This window comes from Pogona vitticeps, chromosome 2 (genome assembly GCF_051106095.1).
Source record: "Pogona vitticeps strain Pit_001003342236 chromosome 2, PviZW2.1, whole genome shotgun sequence".
Lineage (NCBI taxonomy): Eukaryota > Metazoa > Chordata > Lepidosauria > Squamata > Agamidae > Pogona > Pogona vitticeps.
In genome coordinates this window covers 23,991,320-24,012,228 of record NC_135784.1, presented here as the reverse complement: position 1 = coordinate 24,012,228, position 20,909 = coordinate 23,991,320, and the positions used below count along the sequence as shown (strand labels likewise).

Here is a 20,909-nt window from a genome sequence, read left to right as displayed (position 1 = left end):
TTTACAGTGATGTTACAATGGAACGGGAAGTCTGTTATTCGGGCAGGGTGTTGGCGCAGTAGCAATCAAACCTAGAAGAAGAGCGGACAGACGATTGAAGGCTGTCCCCTGTTCTGGCTCTGCTGCCACCTGTTTGAACCTAGGTAACCAGCCTAGCTGGCCTCCGTCTCTGTCCCTGGCATTGATAAATGCCAGGTCTGCCCACAACAAAACCCAACTCATCCGGGACTTGATCCTGGAGAAACGGGCAGACCTGGCCTGTATAACTGAGATATGGGTGGGCACTGAGGGCTAAGCTACTTTTTCCCGCATGTACCCACCTGGGTATGCCATCCAACACCAGGGCAGACCAGGCAGGTGGGGGTGGGGGAGCGGCCATTGTTTATAGGACATCTTTGAGGCTGCTAGGCTCTCTGCAGTGCCAAGCCTAGGTCTAGAGACCGTCCACATGTCATTCGAGGCCAGGGGTGGCTTTGGGATTGTGCTGGCACACCGCGCTCCCCATAATCCAGCATCGTCCCTGCCGGAGCTGGCGGACTTTATCTCCGTGGCACTGTTGAAGTCCCCCCCAGACTTTTGGTTCTGGGGGACTTCAACATTGATGCGGAGGCTGAGGTTTCCAGTCCAGCTCATGAGTTCCTGGAAATCATAGCTTCCTTGGACTTGACCTAGCAAGTCAACAGTTCTACCCACGTGGGCGGCTATATGCTGGATCTGGTCTTCGGTGCCGAGCAGAGAGAGTGTGCTTCAATGGTGGCCAACCTGGTATTGGACTCCTTGTTATGTTCTGAGCACTACCTACCGTGTTTCCCCGAAAATAAGACAGGGTCTCATATTAATTTTTGCTCCAAAAACGCATGAGGGCTTATTTTCAGGTGATGTTTTTTTTTAATGTACAAAAATATACATTTATTCACATACAGTCCTGTCATCTTCTTCTGGTTGCCACACAATGTTGGAGGGTGGGGTTTCACTTAACTGGGGCTTATTTTGGGAGTAGGGCTTATATTACAAGCATCCTGTAAAATCATGTTGTTATTTAGTCGTCTCTGACTCTTTGTGACCCCTCCTGTCTTCCACTGCCTCCTGGAGTTGGGTCAAATTCATGTTGGTCGCTTCAGTGACACTGTCCAGCCATATCGTCCTCTGTCGTCCCCTTCTCCTCTTGCCCTCACACTTTCCCAACATCAGGGTCTTTTCCAGGGAGTCTTCTCTTCTCATGAGATGACCAAAGTATTGGAGCCTTAGCTTCAGGATCTGTCCTTCCAGTGAGCACTCAGGGTTGATTTCCTTCAGAATGGAGAGGTTTGTTCTCTTTGCAGTCCAGGGGACTCTCAAGAGTCTCCTCCAGCACTACAGTTCAAAAGCATAATTTCTTTGGCGGTCAGCCTTCTTTATGGTCCAGCTCTCACTTCCATACATCGCTGCAGGAAGAACCATAGCTTTGACTATGCAGATCTTTGTCAGCAAGGTGATGTCTCTGCTTTTTAAGCTGCTGTCTAGGTTTGTCATCACTTTCCTTCCAAGAAGCAGGCGTCTTTTAATTTCGTGGTTGCTGTCACCATCTATAGTGATCATGGAGCCCAAGAAAGTAAAAATCTGATTTGCGCATGCATGTGCACTCCAGTATGCCCATGCAAGGGCCACACTGCCATTTGTGCACGCTTCTGAACACCCACAGAAGTGCTGCGTCACCTTTTACACATGCGCATGAGCGCACCCACACATGCGCTGCACCACCATTTGTGCATGGACATAAGCACAAGAGAGAGTGTGTACGCGCTTGTTCACACATGTGCACTAGCGTGTGGGTGCCCTGCCTTCCCCAGCCAGTCCGCAGGGTGAAAAAGGTTGGGGACCCCTGCTCTACATAATAATCAAACATACCATGAGCAGGGTAACAAAAATTCTAAAATGTCCTGGTGAACATCTTTAAGAAAGAAGTTTTTAACAATAATCTGTTCTCCAGATTCCTGTGATGATTTTTCACCACCAAAGTTTGGAATAAAGTAAAATTAAATAAATTTTCTGAGATGAACCAGAATCTTTGCAGTTTTTACTTAATCCTCTTTTAGAAGCCTATGCAATGTTATAAATTGCTATTTGTGTGTACATGAGGCCATACTGGGTGACTTTTATATCTTTTTGCTTTCACAGTTACTTTATTATGTGGACCCCAAGTACAGAAAGGTAGGTTTCTGATGGCTCACACATTTATGTAAAGGATGGGTGCAACTTGTTGTGAGGTTCTTTGGATGTGCGAAGGGTTTGAATCCAGTTGTATCCAAGTGAATCCATCTAGAGTAAGTCCGCCAAATCACTTGCTTGCTCCTTTTGCAGCTTTTGAGCCCAGAGTTGCCAGAAGAAACGTTCACAAAAAGGAGTGGCGGAGGGTCAATAAAGCATTACACCTTAAAATTAACAGTTTTGTTTCTAAGGGTCTGTCCCCGGTTAAAAAAAAAAGTACAAACATAAACACTTTGGAAGAATCTTGGCGAAAAGTGAGGAAAGGACACTCAAATTCTGGCATGATAAAAAATTTATACTTATTAACAATTATTATCTTCATTTCTGTTGGTCCATCTGTACTGAGAATTTGCTCATATTTCTTTGTACCCGTGGTATTGGTGGTGCCATCTGGTGTCCAAATCACACAGGACAGAAACTGGTGTCAACAGAGTCAAAGCTTTCTTTTCTTTTAATTTTCTTGGGGCACGAGTTTTTCCTCATTTCTTCTTTTCTTAATGTTATAACTTTCACACGTATTCGATTCATCCACTGGCCAGATCTAAGGGCAGCTCTGGCTACAATCCATCTTTCAACCTACACAGTGTTCTTTTCCTGTTCGTTTTTATTATATAGGATTTATTTTTATAAATGTTGGAAGAAACTAAAATGGCTGCTTGTACAAAACTGCTGTGGTGTGTTAATGACGCAAGTCACACCACTGGGGTTCTCCCCACCTCATTCTCTTCACTTTTTCTTCTGCTCTTTGTCCCCAAACAGCAAATGTAACCCTGGATCCGGACACAGCACATCCCTCCCTCGTCCTGTCTGAGGACTGTAAAAGTGTGAATCGTGAATTTAGATGGCAAAAGGTGCCTGACAATCCTAAGAGATTCAGCTGGTGTCGTCATGTGCTGGGACGTGAGGGATTCAACGCAGGCAGACATTTCTGGGAAGTCACTGTAGAAAATGAGGGGTTTTGGGCTGTGGGGGTGGCCAGAAAATCTGTACGGAGGGAAGGCCATGTTTCTTTGAGACCTGAGGAAGGGATCTGGGTTGTGGGGGGATGGAGAGAGGAATACAGGGCCTTCAGTGATCCTCTCGAATATTATCTTCCCCTCAAGGGGAAACTGAGGAGGATCCGGGTGTCCCTGAACTATGAAGAGGGCCAGGTGGCCTTTCATGATGCTGACACAGGATCCCATCTCCACACCTTCTCTGGAGCCTCTTTCTCTGGGGAGACCCTCTTCCCCTTCTTTCGTGTGGAAGAAAACGCCTCCATCACAATCTCCCCTTAAGGCCGGGGTTTCCGACATTTTTCACCCTGCAGACTGGCTGGGGAAAGCGGGGTACCCCCGGCACTCGTGCGCATGTGCGAATGGCAGCGCTTGTGCGGGCCGGTGCAGACCCGCATAAGCACCTCACCGCTGTTCACACTTGTGCACAAGCGAGCACGCAGGCGCAAACAGCCTTTGTGGGGGTGTTTGCATGTGGTGGGTGGGGCGGGAGGTCTGTCTTCGTGGCCCAGTCCGGCTCAGGCCACGGACCGGCACCGGGCCACAGACTGAGGTGAACCAGAATCTTTGTAGTTTTCACTTAATCCTCTTTTAGAAGCTTATGCAATGTCAAGGACCTCTGCCTTAAGGCAGCCAAATCTATCTCGGGGGGAAATCAGCCTTGATCTGGGAAATTGTGCCTCCTGCCCCTTTTGCAAACCCTCTTTCCCCTCAAAAAAAAGCTTCTGGCTCCAAAATCCTTCCCAGAAAACAAACTGAAGGAACCAACAAGTGGATCTGCTTTTCTCCCTCTCTTTCCCATAATCCTTTTCTCCCTTTACCAATAGGTTCTTAAAGAGACAGTAGCCCTTTTCCCCGAATGTCAGAAATCTCACCCCCTGTATTTTCAGGAAGAGTGCCACAGCCATGACGCTCACCCTTTGTTTCTAGTTTCTCTTTTCCTTTGCACCAACCTCCCAAAACGCATGTGCTTGCTCCTAATATACCCTGTCTCTACCATCCACCCAAAACATAAAATGACAAAATCTTTCTTTCTCTCAAGAGCTCCAGCCCCAAGAATGAGGAAATCGTTGTTACTTATTGGGGGAATGTGCCATTTCAGGCCAAATCTCTGACCTCAAGAAAAGTAACTTGTGCATTTCCCTTGCACAAATAAATATGCTTAGGGTGGCCTGATGTGGTTTTGGATGGGGCTTCCATTGACCTACAGCAGCACAATGGCATTCCAGGGGAGGGAAAAGCTCTCCCTTAAAATATGGATGTTGGCAGAACTCGTGTGTAATTAGCATTGATGCATAGGCAGGTCCGAATTTTCACAGCCAGTGCATCTGCCATGTGTAATATCTATTTCCATTAACATCTTTATTAATGGAACAAAGAACAGAACTGAAAAGATCTTTCATACAGGACTATTGCCTCAACTGAAAGTGAGGATGGACTTTTGTGAACCTGGGGGTTACTCAATATTAGTTGGTTGTTGTTTTTCCTATTTTTCTAAAGAATAAGAAGAACTGAGAAAGCAGCCATCTACTTGTACAACCTCAAATATTAGTAGGAGCCATAGCACTTAGTGACAGTTCTTTCTTTGAAAGCCACTGCATCTCCACAGAGATGTGAGCCATGAGCTCTCAGGTCATTTCCAATTTCCAAGTGACCTGCAAAGCATTGTATCATTTAGAGCCCGGCTCAGGCAGAGTGGTGTCAAAGCAGCACCTGGATTCAGTGTCGGCCTGGAGGATGGCTAGCAAACTCTGTGTTCCTTCTCTCTTTTCCCTCAGGATGTCCGAAGCATCTTGCAAATGGAGAACCTCCATGATAGAAAAAAGTAGAGGGGCACTGCTGAAGCAGGATGGCATATATCGTATTAGAAAGTGCCTGTGGAAATGGACCCCAGATGTTGTGGGTCACACTGGTACCCAAGAACACACTGACCCCAAAACGAAATTGATAGAATACCCCATGTTGTTGTTTTCTGCTCACACTTGAGGTCATCCATGAATCTCATCGAAAGCGATAACCAATTTTGAACCGTAATATTTCCTTCTCAGAGACTTTGAGGATGAGGCCTGGACTCGCCTGCATACAGTAAGCACAGACATACAAATAAAGAACTGCTCACCCATGAGAGGCCACACACAAGAATGATGGGGAAATGGACACCAAACTCCATTAACAAACTCAGGCACCAACTCTGTCTATGCAACGAGTCTGGCAAGAGGTAACAGCAGCTCTGGCTGCAATCAATCTCTCAACCTTGATAGTATCCCTTTTCCTTGTTTATTAGACAGGGTTTTTTTTAAATAGATGCTGAAAGAGCTTAAAACAGCTGCTTGTACAAAACTGCTGTGGAAAGGTAATGTCACAATTGATATGGATAGGTGAAGCGATAGTTCTTTTTTTAATATTTTATTTTCACAGAAGAAAGGAAAGAGAAAGAAAAGCAACAAGCCAAGTATAAAGGAAAAAGAAAAAACTGACTAACCCCTCAAATTAAACTATACCCTCTCTCCTTTGGAGTCAGAGACTCCAACCTCGTTAACCCCTCTACTCTCCCCGATTTGGTTTCCAGTATATACTAAGTAGATACACTAATAGCATAAACTTTGCCATACACTCCTGTCTTCTTCTGGGCCCAAGAATATATTAGTTCCCAGCTTTGTTTTACGTAGTCTCTTGGTTGTTCCCGTAGTGCTTCTGATAGAATGTCCAGTTCTGCTATATCCCATAGCTTCTTTAACAACTCTTCTATCGTTGGAGCCTCTTCAGTTTTCCATGGTGAAGCGATAGTTCTAAGTTCACAGAGAATTGAGAAACAAAAGAGGAAAGTGAAAGTTAAGAAACATGAGTCGACGTAGAGTTAGTGTAGCAAGTAGGGATACATATATGGACATAAGGTGCACTTTGCTTCGTGTGAAAGGTAGAATGTGAGCTCTCCGCGTTGGTCAGGATTGGCCAGAGGGACAGAGAGGGTTGTGTTCCATCCAGTATAAAATGTATTGCTGAATGCTTGAATATCAAGAGACCACACACCCCCAGGTGTGTTCTCTCAATGCTTGCAGATATGAAATAAAATTTGCTTGCTGTAAGTCTTCGGTGTGTGTGTGTTAACGGAAGAGTGCCACACATAACACAGTCACACCAGTGTGGTTCTTCCACCTAATCCTCCTCACTTTCTCTTCTGCTCTTTGTCTCTCTTTGTCCCCAAACAGCAAATGTCACTCTGGATCTGGACGCACACAACCCCTGTCCGAGGATTGCAAATGTGTGAGATGTGAAATCAGATGGCGAAAGATGCCTGACAATACTGAGAAATTCGACCTATGTTTTTATGTGTTGAGACATGAGGGATTCACAGCAGGCAGACATTTCTGGGACGTCACTGGGGGGAAGTTTGGGAGCCTGGGCTATAGGGGTGGCCAGGAAGTCTGTACGGAGGAAAGGCCATATTGAATTGAAAACTGAGGAAGGGATCTGGGCTGTAGGGAGATGGGATTGTAGCCACAAGGCCTCTAACCTTCCTGAGCAATCTTTTCTGCCCCTGAGTGGGAAGCTGAAGAGGATCCAGGATCTGAACTATGAAGAGGGAGAAGTGACATTTCATGATTTGTATACAGGATACCACCTCTGTACCTTCTCTGGAGCCTCTTTCTCTGTGGAGACCCTTCTCCCTTTCTTTTATATTGATAGAATAGGTTCCCTCACAATCTCCCCTTAAGGCAGCCAAATGGACCTCAGAGAGAGGCCACCATCCTCCCCAGGAAATCCTCTGAACTAAGAATGGAGGCTACGTTTCTCCCTCATTTTCTCAGAGTCTTTTCCTCCCTTTGCCAATAAAGTTTTAAAGAGACAGTAGCCCTTTTCCTCCATGTCCTCTGTATTTTCAGGAAGAGTGCCACCTCCATGACTCTTACTCTTAGTTTTAGGTTCCTCTTTTCCTTTGCTCCAGTCTCCCCCAACACATACTCTTGCTTGGAAGATGCACTGTCCCCTCCATCCAAAAATATAATAATGCATGGTTTCTTTCTCTCAAGAGCCCCAACCTCAAGCATGAGGAAATTCTTGTGAAATCAATAAAGCTAACTTTCATATTTTCCTCACACAAATAAGCACGCTTGGTGTATTATTCCAGAAGATGCATAAGCTGTCCCTTACAATATGGATGTTTGCAGAACTTGTGTGTCATTAGCATTGATACATGTACAGGTCTTAATTTTCACAGCCAATCTATCATCTTTGTATAGTATATTCCATGGACAAGTTCTTCATGGAACAGAATGGAAAATATCTTCCTCACTGTTGCCCCAAATGAAGATGGGGAGAGACTTTTTTTGTGAACCTGAGGGGTTACTTAATATTAAATGGCTTGGTTGGTTGTTGCTCTTGTTGTTTTCTTATTTTCTAAATAATAAGAATGATTGCAAAAGCAATTCAACCATCCACTTTACGATTGCAACCTCAAATATTAGTAGGAGCCACAGTACACAATGACGATTTTCTTTCCAATTCTCCTTCCTGCATGTGTCTGTGAATCCACAGAGATGTGAGCTATCTGCTGTCAAAGCACTTCCAAGGTATGGTGACTCTAAGAATCAGTGAGGTACAGTGGTGCCTCGATTTACGAACGTCCCGACTTAACAACCATTTTGAGTTACGACCAACTCTGGCTGCAAAATTTTGTTTCGACTTGCAGCCGGAGCTTCAAGTTGCAATCAAAGAAAGGCAGGGGAAAAAGGTGGGGAATTCAGATTTGCTAACCGTTGGTTGGCGAAGAGGCTGCTTCTTTGTAGCTCTTTCGCCCCAATGGTTAGAGTGAGTGCGTCAGAGGAGGCTTGGGACTGCCCGGTAAGGTAAGGTGCTGCTTTCTGTTTTCTAAAAACTATTCTGGGTGGGTTTTACAGGGTGAGTTTTGGCGGGGGGGGTTATGTTTCTGTGCTGTGTTGTTTTTTGGAGGGTTTTTTTTTCAGCCCCAGCACCTTCCAATGGGGCTTGCTCCATTGCTTATTTTTTGTTGTTTTGTTTTTAAGCCCCAGCACCTTCGGCGCTTGCTCTGTTTATTTTTGTTTTTGTTGTGGGCTACAAGATTGCTTTCCATGAAGAATGGGACAAGATCCTTTTGATGGTCACGGAACATAGAAATCTTAAGACCACCTGCAGGAGATGCCACTGCTGTAATCTGGAGTCCAACAGCTCTGCCTTATTCTTCAGTAGTTCCTAATCCTTGACAAGGCCCTTCAGTTCACGTGTTATGGGGTGTGGTTTAGAGGAGGAGGACAGGAGAAAATGTGGGTCCTGTGACATTGATAGTTCAGGACCAGAAGTTTCCTTCTATTCCTCTTCCTTGTTTGATTCAAGTGAGAATGATTCTGGTACATCAGAAACTGACAGTCCTTCTCTGTGGGGTACTGGGCATATAGCTGATAGAATGTTTGGATAATGTAGAGCCCACTTTTGATTCTTTGACACACCTTTCCCAGCTGGAGGCACCATGCAGAAGTAACAATGGCTGGTATGATCTGTTGGGTCTCTCCAAATCATTGGCACAGCAAACGGCATAGATTTCCTTTTCCCGTACAACCACTGGCAAAGATTTGTTGCACAAATGCTGTAGCACATGTGTGGGGCCCACCTCTTATCCTGATCGCCAGTTTTGCAGTCAAAATGAAGGTAACAAGTTTTCTTAACCATAGTGATTAAGCTGTGCTTTTGTGATACGAAAGTCACTCCATTACAAACATAGCAGAAGTTATCTGGACAGTTCACACAAGTACTAGGTCCCTCTGCTCACTTTGGCTAAACAGAAATGTGTCCCTTTGCAAAATCAAACACTGACAAATAAGACAGCACGGCACTGTATGATTTCTAGTGCAATTTGTTCGGCAAACATTATTTTCACTATTTACGGGAGGAAATGAAAAATTATCAAAGAACTGGTGGCAACTCTTATGAGGGCTGAATGAAATTTCCCGGTGCTGGAAAGGTTATCAGGATCTCTCTTTGCCAAGATACATGAGTAAAATAGGAGCGGTGTTGCTGATGGAGAAACTGACTAACTGGGTTAGATTATACAGAGGGGAAATGGAAGAAGATAATTTTTTGAAAATATGGCACCCCATAGAGTATATAATAGAGTATATACTGTAAAGTGGGCAGTGAGCTGGACTGCTGGTTAGTTTAAGTGGCATCAGCTAAACGTAAGAATGCAATGATGAGCCACTGAAGAGGCTTTTTTTAAAAAATAAAGAGATACAGGTAATACTATCACTTCCTGTGATCTTGATTCTATCCCCCTGTTGATGCAGCCTAGGACTGTGTTGGCTTTCTTGGCAGCTGCAGCACATTGCTGACTCATCCCTAGGCGGTGGTCCACCAGGACACCTAAACCCCTCTCACAGGTACTACTGTAGAGCCAGGTACGACCTATCCTACACCTGTGCACTTGGTTTCTCCTGCCTAAGTGCAGGACCTTACTTTTCCTGCCACTGAACTGCATCTTATTGGATAGGGCCCAATGTTCAAGTCTATCTAGATCTTTCTGAATGTTGAATCTATTTTCCAGATTATTAGCGATCCCCCCCCCAGCTTTGTGTCACCAGCAAATTTGATGAGTGCTCCTTCAATCCCTTCATCCAGGTCATTTATGAAGATGTTGAAGAGCACAGGGCCCAAGACAGAACCTTGAGGGACCCCACTACACACTTCCCTCCACGTAGATGTGGTTCCATTGAGGACCACACATTGAGTGTGGTTGGTGAGCCAGCTGCAAATCCATCTGGTAGTTGCACCATCTATCCCACTTTGTTCTATCATACGCAGAAGTAGATTGTGGTCTACCTTATCAAATGCCTTTAAGTCAAAGTATACTTAGATACTTAGTATACAAGGATACTAAGTATACAAGGAAACTTCCACTGCATTTCCTGGTTCACTAATTTAGTCACTTTATCAAAGAAGGCAATAAGATTTGTTTAGCATGACCTGTTCTTAACAAACTCATGCTGGCTTGTAGTAATTACAGTGGACCCTCTACTTAAGGAATTAATCCGTATTGGAACGGTGGCTGTAAGTCGAAAAGTCTGTAGGTCGAATCTCTATTGACCTACAATGCATTGAAAACTGATTAATCCCACAACTGGCAGTTTTTATTCTATTTTTGTTCCATTTTGGTTTTTTTCTGGTCTGTAGGTCGATTCTCCGGCTGCAAGTAGAATCTAAATTTTGCAGCCAGAGAAGTCTGTAACTCGAAAAGTCTGTAAGTTGAGCCGTCTGTAAATCGAGGGTCCACAGTACCTTGTTATTTTCTAGGTGCTCACACCTAGTATACCAGTGTGACCCACTGGTATATATCTGAAAAAAACTGATTATTTTTTCCAGGAATTTCCCAGGTATTGATGTCAAGCTGATTGGATCCACTTTTATCCCTTTTTGAAGACTGGAACCACATCAGCTCTTTTCTAATCCTCTGGCAGTTTCCCCATTCTCCAGGACCTCTCGAAGATTTTCATTCAGGGTTTCCAAGATCACATCTGCCAGTTCTTTTAGTACCCTGGGATGTAAACCATCCAATCCAGGAGACTTGAATTCATTCAAAGCAGCTGGGTGTTCTTTTGACACTTCCTTACCTATTTTGACCTGCTTTCCTCTCCTGTCTCCCACAGTTGCTGCTTTTGACGAGGTGGACCAATTTTTCCTTTTGCGTAGAAGCAGCTTGAAGAAGAAGCTCTCTTGCTAAGAAGACTTGCCTGTCCTCAGTGAAGGTAAATATTGCAAAATCTTATGTTTCACAGTATCACAATGTTCAATATTAAAACACTTTGGGGTAACACCTTAACTTCACACAATTTACAAAACAACTGTCACCATATGCTCCCCTAACTCTAGAACAAAAACCACTGTAATTCACAGAAAACCTACTTTTAAGCGTGTTGAAGTTTGCCAATGACCAAAATATGACTAAAATATAACATTTATTAGAAAATTACGCAGAAATATAGCATAAGACTTTTAAAAGATCAAAACATGTATTATTCTGTGAAGCTAATTTGAATGGATTGACAGTTTTTTTAAAACAGTTATTTATTTATTTATTTATTTATTTATTTATTTATTTATTTATTTATTTATTTATTTATTTATTTATTTATTTATTTATGTAAACGGGGATTTTCTGACATGCAGGAAAAGGGCTTCTGTCTTTTAAAGAATTTATTGGCAAAGGGAGGGAGGAATTCTGGGAAAGGGAGAGAGAAAAGCAGCCTTCATTCTTGATGCAGAGGATTGGGGGAGGGGAGGTTTTTGGCCAGAAGCCTCTCTTGGTGGGAATTTGCAGAAAGGGAAGGAGACACAATTGACCAGATCAGTGTTGATTTCCCTTTGAGGTCAACTTGGCTGCCTTAAAATGGGATTGTGAGGGAACCCTTTCCATCCAAACAAAAGAAGGGGAGAAGGGTCTCCCCAGAGAAAGAGGCTCCAGAGAAGGTGTAGAGATGGGATCCTGTATCGGCATCATGAAAGGCCACCTGTCCCTTTTCATAGTTCAGGGACACCCGGATCCTCCTCAGCTTCTCACTCAAGGGAAGAAAACATTGGAGAGGATCATTGAAGGCCTCGTATTCGCCTTCCCATCTCCCCACAGCCCAAATCCCTTCCTTCATTTCCAAAACAACAGGGCCTTTCCTCTCTACTGACTTCCTGGCCACCCCCACAGCCCCAAACCCCTCACTTTCCACAGTGACTTCCCAGTAATGTTTGCCTGCTGTGAATCCCTCACATCCTAACACATAGCGACACAGGTCAAATCTCTCAGGAGAGTCGGGCAAATCTTTCCAACTGCCTTCATTTCTCACACTTTTGCGATCCTCGGACAGGATGAGCCAGGGATGTGCTGTGTCCAGATCCAGGGTGACATTTGCTGTTTGGGGACAAAGAGGGACATAGAACAAAAGAGAAAGTGAGGAGAATGAGGTGGGGAGAAGTAGTAGAACGGTGACATTAACACACCACAGCAGCTTCTTACAAGCGGTCATTTTAATCTCTTTAAACACGTATTTTTAAAAAGTTCTGTATAATAAATAAAAACAAGAAAAAAAGAAATCCACAGACGCTGCCATTGATTGTAGCCTGAGGTGTCCTTGCATCCTGCCAGAATCAAGGCATGGATAGATTATGGACCTTGTTTCCCCATCATACTTGTGTGCGACTCCTTATGGGTGAGCAGTTCTTTATGTGGGAGTCCAACGCTTCTCCATGTCTCTGAGCAGGAAGTATTAGGGTCCAGAATGTGTTGTTGCTCTTTCATGAGACACAGGAGTGACCTCAAGTGTGAGCTGGACATGACAACATGAGGGTGTAATATCAATTTCTCTTTGAGGTCTGTCTTTTTGTAGCTTGTTCTTGGGTACCAGTGTGACCCACAACATCTAGGGTCCATGTCATTGGGCACCTTCTAATACAAGATGGACCATACTTCCCCAGCGTAGACCCTCTACTTTATCCATTTGCTGGCCAGGCTGTTTCCACACACAACCATCAAATTACCCTCCTTCCAGGAGTGGCGGGGGGCCCTGCAGTGGGGCCACTATCATCTCTCCATTCCTCTTCTGCAGTGTTCTTCAGAAGCAACAACACAAAAGTGTTAGTGTCAGGGTACTTGAACCTGCTAAGACCCTCTGGCCTTGCTCAGGGATTGTGTGTGAAAGCATGAGAGTAAGAGGGAAAATGGAAGCATGGCAGACAGGGCAGAGGTGGGGCATGGGAAGGGAATTTTCCTTCTGGGAGGGAGGGAGGAGGCCTTTGTTCGGGTGACCCTTATTAAGGCCCCGCAGTAGAGCCACTATCATCTCTCCAGCAGCAGCAGAAGGCAAGACCTTGGGGTTCAGACATTTGCAACTCTGGGAAACCCTCTTTCAGATGCAAGGAATCCCCAAATATTCCTGTTACAACAAATTTAGTTGTTTCTGACTTTCCTATTAGCTTTCTCTTAATAAGAACAAAAATCAGGAGTGACAGGACAGCTTAAGGAAACTAGTTTTGAGCTGACCTGGAAAATGGCAACGGATGGGATAAATGCAGCTCATTTTTGGCACATTTTCTGATAAGCTGAAAAAAGTAGGTTTTTCTTTCTATATACCAGGATTTCAGATGGCTTACTTCATCAGCCCCTCCTTTCACAACCCCTCCAGTGCGACCCAGGAACACCTCACCCACCAGCATCCATAACTCAGTGTCATGACCTCTCCATATGCCTTCTTCATTATCTCAACCATTTGGGCCAGAGAGTCTTAACAGGTTCAAGTATCCTGATGTTTTTCCAGTTTTGATTTATTTTTATTTCTCGCTTATCTGCTGTGGTGCAAAAGTAAGAATGTTAAAATGATTTAAAAGCAGAATGCAGGGAATGTCCATCCCTACTTCACTTTCTCCTGCCTGCCTGCCTTGTTTTACCCATCCACCTCTTCTAAAAACCTTCATATTTTCGTTTACAATTTCCACTTCCATGTTATGTGTGAAAGTGATAACATTAAGGAAAGCGGAAAGGAAGAACAAATCATTTCCCAGGAAAACAAAACAGGAGCACCTTTAAGGCATGGAGCGGAGGAGACTGAGCATTCCCAAATCTCCAGCTCCGAATACCTCTTTAAAACAAGCTCTTTTTCCCAGAAAAAGAAGGGAAGGGCGGGTGCATTCTGAATCACAAGTCAAGTCCAAATCACTGAAAACAAAAACCCAAGTCAAGGACAAGTCGAGTCACTGGTGCAACTTAAGTCTGACTTGAAAGTTGAGTTCCGCCACCGGAGTCCCCATCCCTGGAACCAGGCATGCCTCCGTGTAGGGCTCACATGAGCAGATCCTGGCTGGAAGCAAATCTCAACAGAGCAGAAGAAAAACAGACGGCTGCTCGGCGGTGGTGTAAGACCCTCCCCAGCAAGCTTTGACTCTGTGGACACTGGCTTCAGCCCACATGGCAGCACCGATACCGGGGGGGGGGGTGCAGAAGGAAACCTGAGCAAAGTCTCAGTACAGGTGGGCCCACAGAGATGAAGCTAATCATGGTTACTAAGAATAAAATCTTTATTGTGCCCAAGTTTTTATTGTCCTCCCCTCGCCTTCTGCCAATGTTCTTCCGAAGTGTTTCTGTTTGAGTGTGTGCACTAAAGATTAGCCCAATTCACCTGTTGTTCTTAGTGGGGATTGACCCACAAAAATAAAAGTGTTCATTGTTGAGATGTTGTTGTTTAATTGTTAAGTCGTGTCTGACTCTTTGTGACCCCATGGACCAGAGCACGCCAGGCCCTCCTGTCTTCCACTGCCTCCCAGAGATGGGTCAAATTCATGTTGGCAACATCACTGACACTGTCCAGCCATCTCGTCCTCTGTCGTCCCCTTCTCCTCTTGCCCTCGCACTTTCCCAACATCAGGGTGTTAAGATGTAATGTTCTATTATTTCGCCCTCCTTTTCCCATTGCCAAATATTCCTTCTGATTGAGTTTCTCTGCACAGCGTAGTGACTTGCAGCACTGGGCTTAGTGACAACTAGACCTGTGCTGGAGGAGCCTCTCTGAGCTGCAGAAGGAGCGAGCAATTGATTTTAGAGATCTCCTCCAGATGGGTCTAGCAATTTTATTCATCTCTTCAAGAACCTTAAAACAAAATGCATGAATGTGTGAGCCATCAGAAATGTACCTTTCTGCCGCATGGTTGTTTTATAATTGACTTGGGCCTTTCTGACAGTCTGGGGTCCAGGTGTCAAAGTATCTATGAAAAGAAACGGATAGAAAGATTAAGCAGCACAGCTTCTTGTACACAAAAATAGTCAGTCTAAAAGGTTGCATAGGTTTCTAAAACAGGATTAAGTAAAAACTGCATGGATGCTTGTTCATCTCAGAAAACTGTTCTGAATTTGAATTGTTTTGAATTTGAAAATTGTTTTGAAAGCCTTCGATAATACATTGTTTTGAATTTATTTACCTTTATTTACCTTTCTTTTTCTCAAAGATTCTTCTCTTAGGCTTTTCCTTAGTGACTGGTGGTGTGAGAGGGGTTTTAAATGGACTGTTGTTTAATTGTATTTTAACACTGATTTTAGTTACTATTTTAATATAGTACCTGTTTAAATCTTTTTAAATGTTTTAGATGTACTGACTTAGCTTTTAAATACTGTTTAAGCTGCCTCAGGTCCTTTTGGGTAGAAAAGTGGCATAGAAATATTTTTAATTAATTAATTAATTAATTAAAGTAGTGAATAATTGATCACAGGAGTCTGAAGAACAGATTGTTTTAAAAAAAAACTTTGAAGCAGTTTTATTTGTTTTACAAAGGCTGGAATAGCCTTTTGCATTCTTGATGGAATTAATTATCAATTTTGGTCTTTTAAAAAAGAAGAAGTTCACCAGGAGTTTAGAATCATACTCATGCAATTTTTGCTTACAGTATTGAATATTTTATGCTATTCTGCTGCATTCAAGCATTGTAAGTTCCTTCCTTCCTTTTTTCTTTTCATGTAAACCACATGTTTTAGACGCATCATTTTTTTGTGTGGTATCTTTCTGAAGGATAAATTCCCCTAGTACAGTTGGGCTCCCTTATCTGTGTAATCAGTACCTGATGATTCACTTATCCACAGTATAAAAACATTAAAAATATTAAAATGAAAAATCATATCTTGGAACTGATCCCCCACAGACAGAAGGGCCCTACTGTATTCTCTGTAATAATTCCTGCTTTTAAAAAAAGTTCACTACCTTCCTTAATGCATTCCTCTCTTAGTACACCATTGAGGTGGCCCCAGAGAACACCTATAACTATATGTGGACTGGAGTTTTCATTAATGAATACCTCTATAGCCATGGTTCCTAGACAGGCAATTTGATTTTAAAAAATACAATCAATTTAACTGTAGCTGATTTTTGATTTTTTTTTTGCTATTTATTATTTTATTTTATGATGTCCTATCAAAAAATAAAATGCTATGCTTTATGATGATTAATTGTGTTTCGTTCTCTGTTGTACACCGCCCAATATGGCCCCAGCCCAGATGATGTAGCATAAAAGTTAAATGAATGAATGAATGAATGAATGAATGAATGAATGAATGAATGAATGAATGAATGAATGAATGAATTGTATGTAACTCCAAAAAGCGATTGAAAAGCTCTAAGAAAAATTTCAAAAGTTGGGAGGTCTGGCAATCTCTTAATGTTTTAAAGACCAGTACAGAAAAGAATTAATTGAAAGTTCTCACCACTAGGACAGGTAAGCACTGGACTCTCTAAAATTTAGGGGACCAACAGTGCCTCTCCCACTCCTTCACGCCTGCAGACATATAGTGGTGCCTCGCTTGATAATGTTAATTCGTTCCACCGAAATCGCTGTAGAGCGAAAAACATCATCAAACAAAATTTAAAAAACCCATTGAAACGCATTGAAAACCGTTCAATGCATTCCAATGGGCTGAATACCTGCTCATCCAGCAAAGATCCTCTATACGGCGGCCATTTTCGGTGCCTGTAAAGCGAGGAATCCATCCTAGAAAACAGCGGGGGCCATTTTCTTCAGCCGGTGGCCATTTTGAAACCCGAAGCAGGGAAACAATCATCGCACAGCGAAAAAAACCCATTTAAAACATTGTTTTGCAATCGCAAAAGTGATCGCAAGACCGTCAACATAAAGCGGATTCGTCGTAGAGCGGGGTAATCATCCAGCGGGGCACAACTGTATTATGTTCCCACTGTTGAAGAGGCTAGCGCCTCTTGTGACAACACAGGCCCCACACCATGTCCTCACAGAGATCCATCCCACGGCATTGGACCCCAGATATAATGAGGGGATGGGGAAGATGCTCCCATGAAAGCCCCTAACAAACAACACTTCAAAACCGTTCCAGAAAAATACTTCTATTGGTTTTTGAAAAGAGGCTAAACGGGTATCCCGGTCCTCAGTGGAGACAGCCCGGCTCGGCTCCAGCAGGACACCTGCCTTCTAGTCCCTCGCCTCACCCTGGGGAAGAGGAAGCTTCTCTCTACAAGAGAAAGAGAGAGAAAAACAACAGCTAAGGGGCAAGCTCGTCCACTGCCACCAGTGGACGAGCAGATGCCACAGCTTCTGTCTGCCAACTTCCACCAACTTTCAACCAGTCCATTGCCAACATCAGCCAGCTTCAAGCCACAGATCTCCGCCAGCCTCGAGCTGTTAACTCACAAACCCACTTAGCAAGTTCAGAACTTGCTTTGGGCAGAAGGGCTGGGTCCCCTGCAGCCCACTCTCTCTGACGGGCTGCCCTCTGGCCACTGGCCTCCCCTCTGGTCTCCTTCCCTACCCAGCAAGCCCCTTTTATCTGCCAGCAGAGAGGTGGGGCCCTTGTGAGGTGACAAAGAACGGGGTTGGGTTCCCAAGGCAGCAGCAGCATCCTCGGGATTGGCTGTCCTGAAGATGATGTCAGCAATCCCTCTTATCATGTGATTTACCCACAGAAGCTTGCGTTTTATATGATTTTTAAATATATATTTTTATTAGTGGCCTATAAATGTATCACCTGTCACCAATCCCTCTGATAGTTAAATCTCCCCATGTTGACCTTCTGACAGGATTCTAGGCTGGCGCTCCAAAAAGCTATCTTCCAGCATCTGCACAAACAAGGAACTTTCCTAAGCTCTGAGCTAGGGGAAAAATGAAAGTAATAATTGAATAAGGATGGGCACAGTAACATAATGCAGCCTTTGACTCTTTTGGTCTCTCTCTCTCTCCCCCTCTTTTTGGACATTTTTTTCCTTGTCCTTGCCATGAAATAGATAGCATAAGGAGCCAATTTTAACACCATATTGGTGCTTGCATACTGGTGTTTGCATAAGGTTTGAGTAACTTGCCCTGGCTAATTAAAAGGTGTCAAGGAGTGTCTGGGTCACATGCCTGGTCATGCGCCTGATTCGTTCAAGCAGAATGTTCCCCAGCACTTCATCAATCAGGTGCAGGTAGCCATGGCAAGTTACTCAAATCTTATGTAAATGCCAATAGGATTTCAATTAAAATATCTTTAAATAGAAAGTACTCCCTTTCTGTCTGCCTTTCAGCATTGAACACATTACTGCAAAAGTATTGCAGACAGTTGGGTAGACATCCGTTTCTCTCAGTTTGGGCATACAGTAGGATCCCAGTATCTGCTGGATGTATATCCATGTTTTCACTTATCTGTGGTCTGAAATTTTGAAAACGATTGAAAGGAGGGGGGAAAAAAACTAGAAATAAGTATTTTCACAATGTAGTTACCTGAACTGGACACTACAGGGAGCCAGAGACCATACTATGTATTGTTGTGGTGGTTCCATTGAGGGCTTAACTCAAACCAGGCTGTAAGTGTTGAAGGGAATCAGCCAGGGAGTACATCTGGAAGCGATGACTAATCTACAGAATAAAATCAATAGAAATTCCAGCTACACAATGGTGCCATTCCTTTAAAAAAAAAAAAACCCTGCCTGGTTCTAGAAACGATGACAACGCAGTCAGCACTCTTAAAGCAAGAGCAGTTTTCCGATGACACATACAGGCCTCCTTCCCTTAATTCCTACTCTTCCTTTATCTGCTCGCCTGTCTGCTTTAAAGGGCCTTGTTTTCGGAGACTCTTCCTCCTTGCAGCTGTTCCATTTTTTTCCATGTTGAGTATTTACAGGAGGAGAAACAGTGGTTGAAAGTCAGGAAAGTGAAACTAACTAGCTGAAGTCTGGGTGGGAGGACAAATGGCCACTGCTCCGCGTGATTCCCTCCAGGGCTTCTGCGAGGAAGGCGTCTGCTCCATCTGCTTGGACTATTTCAAGGATCCTGTGATCACAGAATGCGGCCACAATTTCTGCCGAGCCTGCCTGACCCACTACTGGGCGGGCTTGGGGCCCCGAGAGGTTTTCTGCCCTCAATGCAGAGAAAAAGTCCGAAGGAACCTCATCCCCAATCGGCAGCTGGGGAACTTTGTGGAATTAACCATGAAGCTCTGTCTTCAAGGGGAAATGAGCCCCACCAAGGGAAAGGGGAGAGCCTGTGGGAAGCACCTGGAGCCCTTGAAGCTCTTCTGCAAGGAGGACCACGCCCTCATCTGTGTGGTTTGTGACAGATCCAAAGAGCACCGGAGCCATAACGTGGTTCCTCTAGAGGAGGCCGCCCAGGACTACAAGGTCAGAGGACATGGATGTGACCTCAAAAGCTCACATGAATATAGAGCAGTTAAGCTTTCATGTTTTTGTCTTCTTTATTTAAATTTTTCTGTTGTTTTTCCTGATCAAGTAGGAAGAGCATCCACATAAATAACTGGATTTGGGAACCTATTAGTGCTACCCTTGATGGTTGACTGGGCAGTAATTTTTTAAATCTGTGTACATTGAAAGAAATCCTATATTTGGAATTCTGGGATGGAGACAATTTCCCAGGAGGAAATTGTCATGGATCTGCAGTGGGAGGTGGGAAAGTTTATTTATTTCAAATATTTTTGCTCTGGCTTTCTCCCTAAAAAGGACCCAAGATGGCTTACATCCAAGGTTCCCCTTAAGGAGTAAATGGACACATGGGCATGACTCTGCCTCCCTCCTTCCCTCTTCCTCCAGCTGTCTTCCTCCTCTGCACAGAGATATTTTCCAACCATTCAGTTCCTGTCAGGAGGAAACCCTGAGGGCAGGACGGGGCAGAGGAAGGGGGCTGAAAATTACAAGGTACCTTGCTTGCTTCATTAAAAGCCCTTGTTTAAAACTAAAAACACCGAAATATTAAAAAGGAACAAATAAATCCCACAAGCAATTTCCAAAGCACCGTCGAACCAGTAATGCATAACCATCCATCTAAAAATCCCACTAGGGTCACTCGTCACTGAAGGAAAGCCTGCCTGAAGGAAGAAAAAAAAAGTTGTGGGCCATGCCTGAAAAATTCTCCTGCTTCGTCTAAGAGATTCATGGAGCCCTGCAAGACTTGATTTCAAGTCCATGGTTTTGCTTACAAATGTGTTCTCACGTTCCAGCAACAGTGTGGAACCTTCCTCAGCTGTTCCAGACAGACTGTCCTTTTTTTTAAGGATTCAGGAGCACTCTATCAAGGCAGGGGGGCAGGGTGCCCTCACGCCATGTGGGCCTAAAAAATCCCATTTCTAAGGATCAGTGGGCTATCCAAGGTGAAAGAGAGCCCTCCTCCCCTCCGTGAACAGAGAACAAGCCTGTTCTTCCGCTCTTCTTTGCCCCTGAACTAAAAACCGACTTCTCTTTTCCCTTTAGCATCTGATCTGTTGTCACCTGGAGCGTCTGGAGGAGGAGAGAGTAAAAGTTGTGGCAAACAGAGCAGAAACAGAAGAAGAAAGCCAATACCTAATGGTAAGTATCAATATTACTAAAAAGGGAGCCATTTCTTAAGCTAATATGTGGAAATTTGATATAAAATGCGGTGGCCACCAGACAGCCCTGCTCTACAGAACATGTATTTTTTGGAAATAGGTTCATAAATTATTGGGATGTGAGAGCTGGCTCTCAGCTGGTTCCAACCCTCTCTCGAAGGCCTGCCAAGTATAACTTGTCTAGAGGTAATCTTCTCCATGGACCCAAACTTGAGGGGTTCCTCAGGGGTCGTACGTCTTTCCTGTGCTTTTAATTATCTATATTTTTTGGGACTACAGTGGTACCTCAACTGAAGAACTTAATCCGTATTGGG

The 20,909-nt window shown here is 43.9% G+C and overlaps 1 protein-coding gene and 1 long non-coding RNA gene across 2 annotated transcripts in view; one reads left to right on the top strand and one right to left on the bottom strand.

Annotated features, from left to right (window-relative positions):
* Nucleotides 1-20,909, top strand: part of LOC110069932 (tripartite motif-containing protein 10) — a 37,059-nt gene that overhangs the window by 12,657 nt on the left and 3,493 nt on the right. Inside the window, exons 7-10 of the mRNA XM_078386831.1 lie at nt 2,158-2,190; nt 3,007-3,513; nt 18,945-19,396; nt 20,480-20,575. Coding sequence (XP_078242957.1) covers nt 2,158-2,190; nt 3,007-3,513; nt 18,945-19,396; nt 20,480-20,575 — 1,088 coding nt within the window. The remainder of the gene's footprint in view (nt 1-2,157; nt 2,191-3,006; nt 3,514-18,944; nt 19,397-20,479; nt 20,576-20,909) is intronic.
* On the bottom strand, nt 5,387-15,894 carry LOC144587532 (uncharacterized). Its single transcript, XR_013542675.1, has 2 exons — nt 14,922-15,894; nt 5,387-6,031 (listed from the first exon to the last, which is right to left on the bottom strand). It is a non-coding gene; the product is annotated as an uncharacterized LOC144587532 (long non-coding RNA).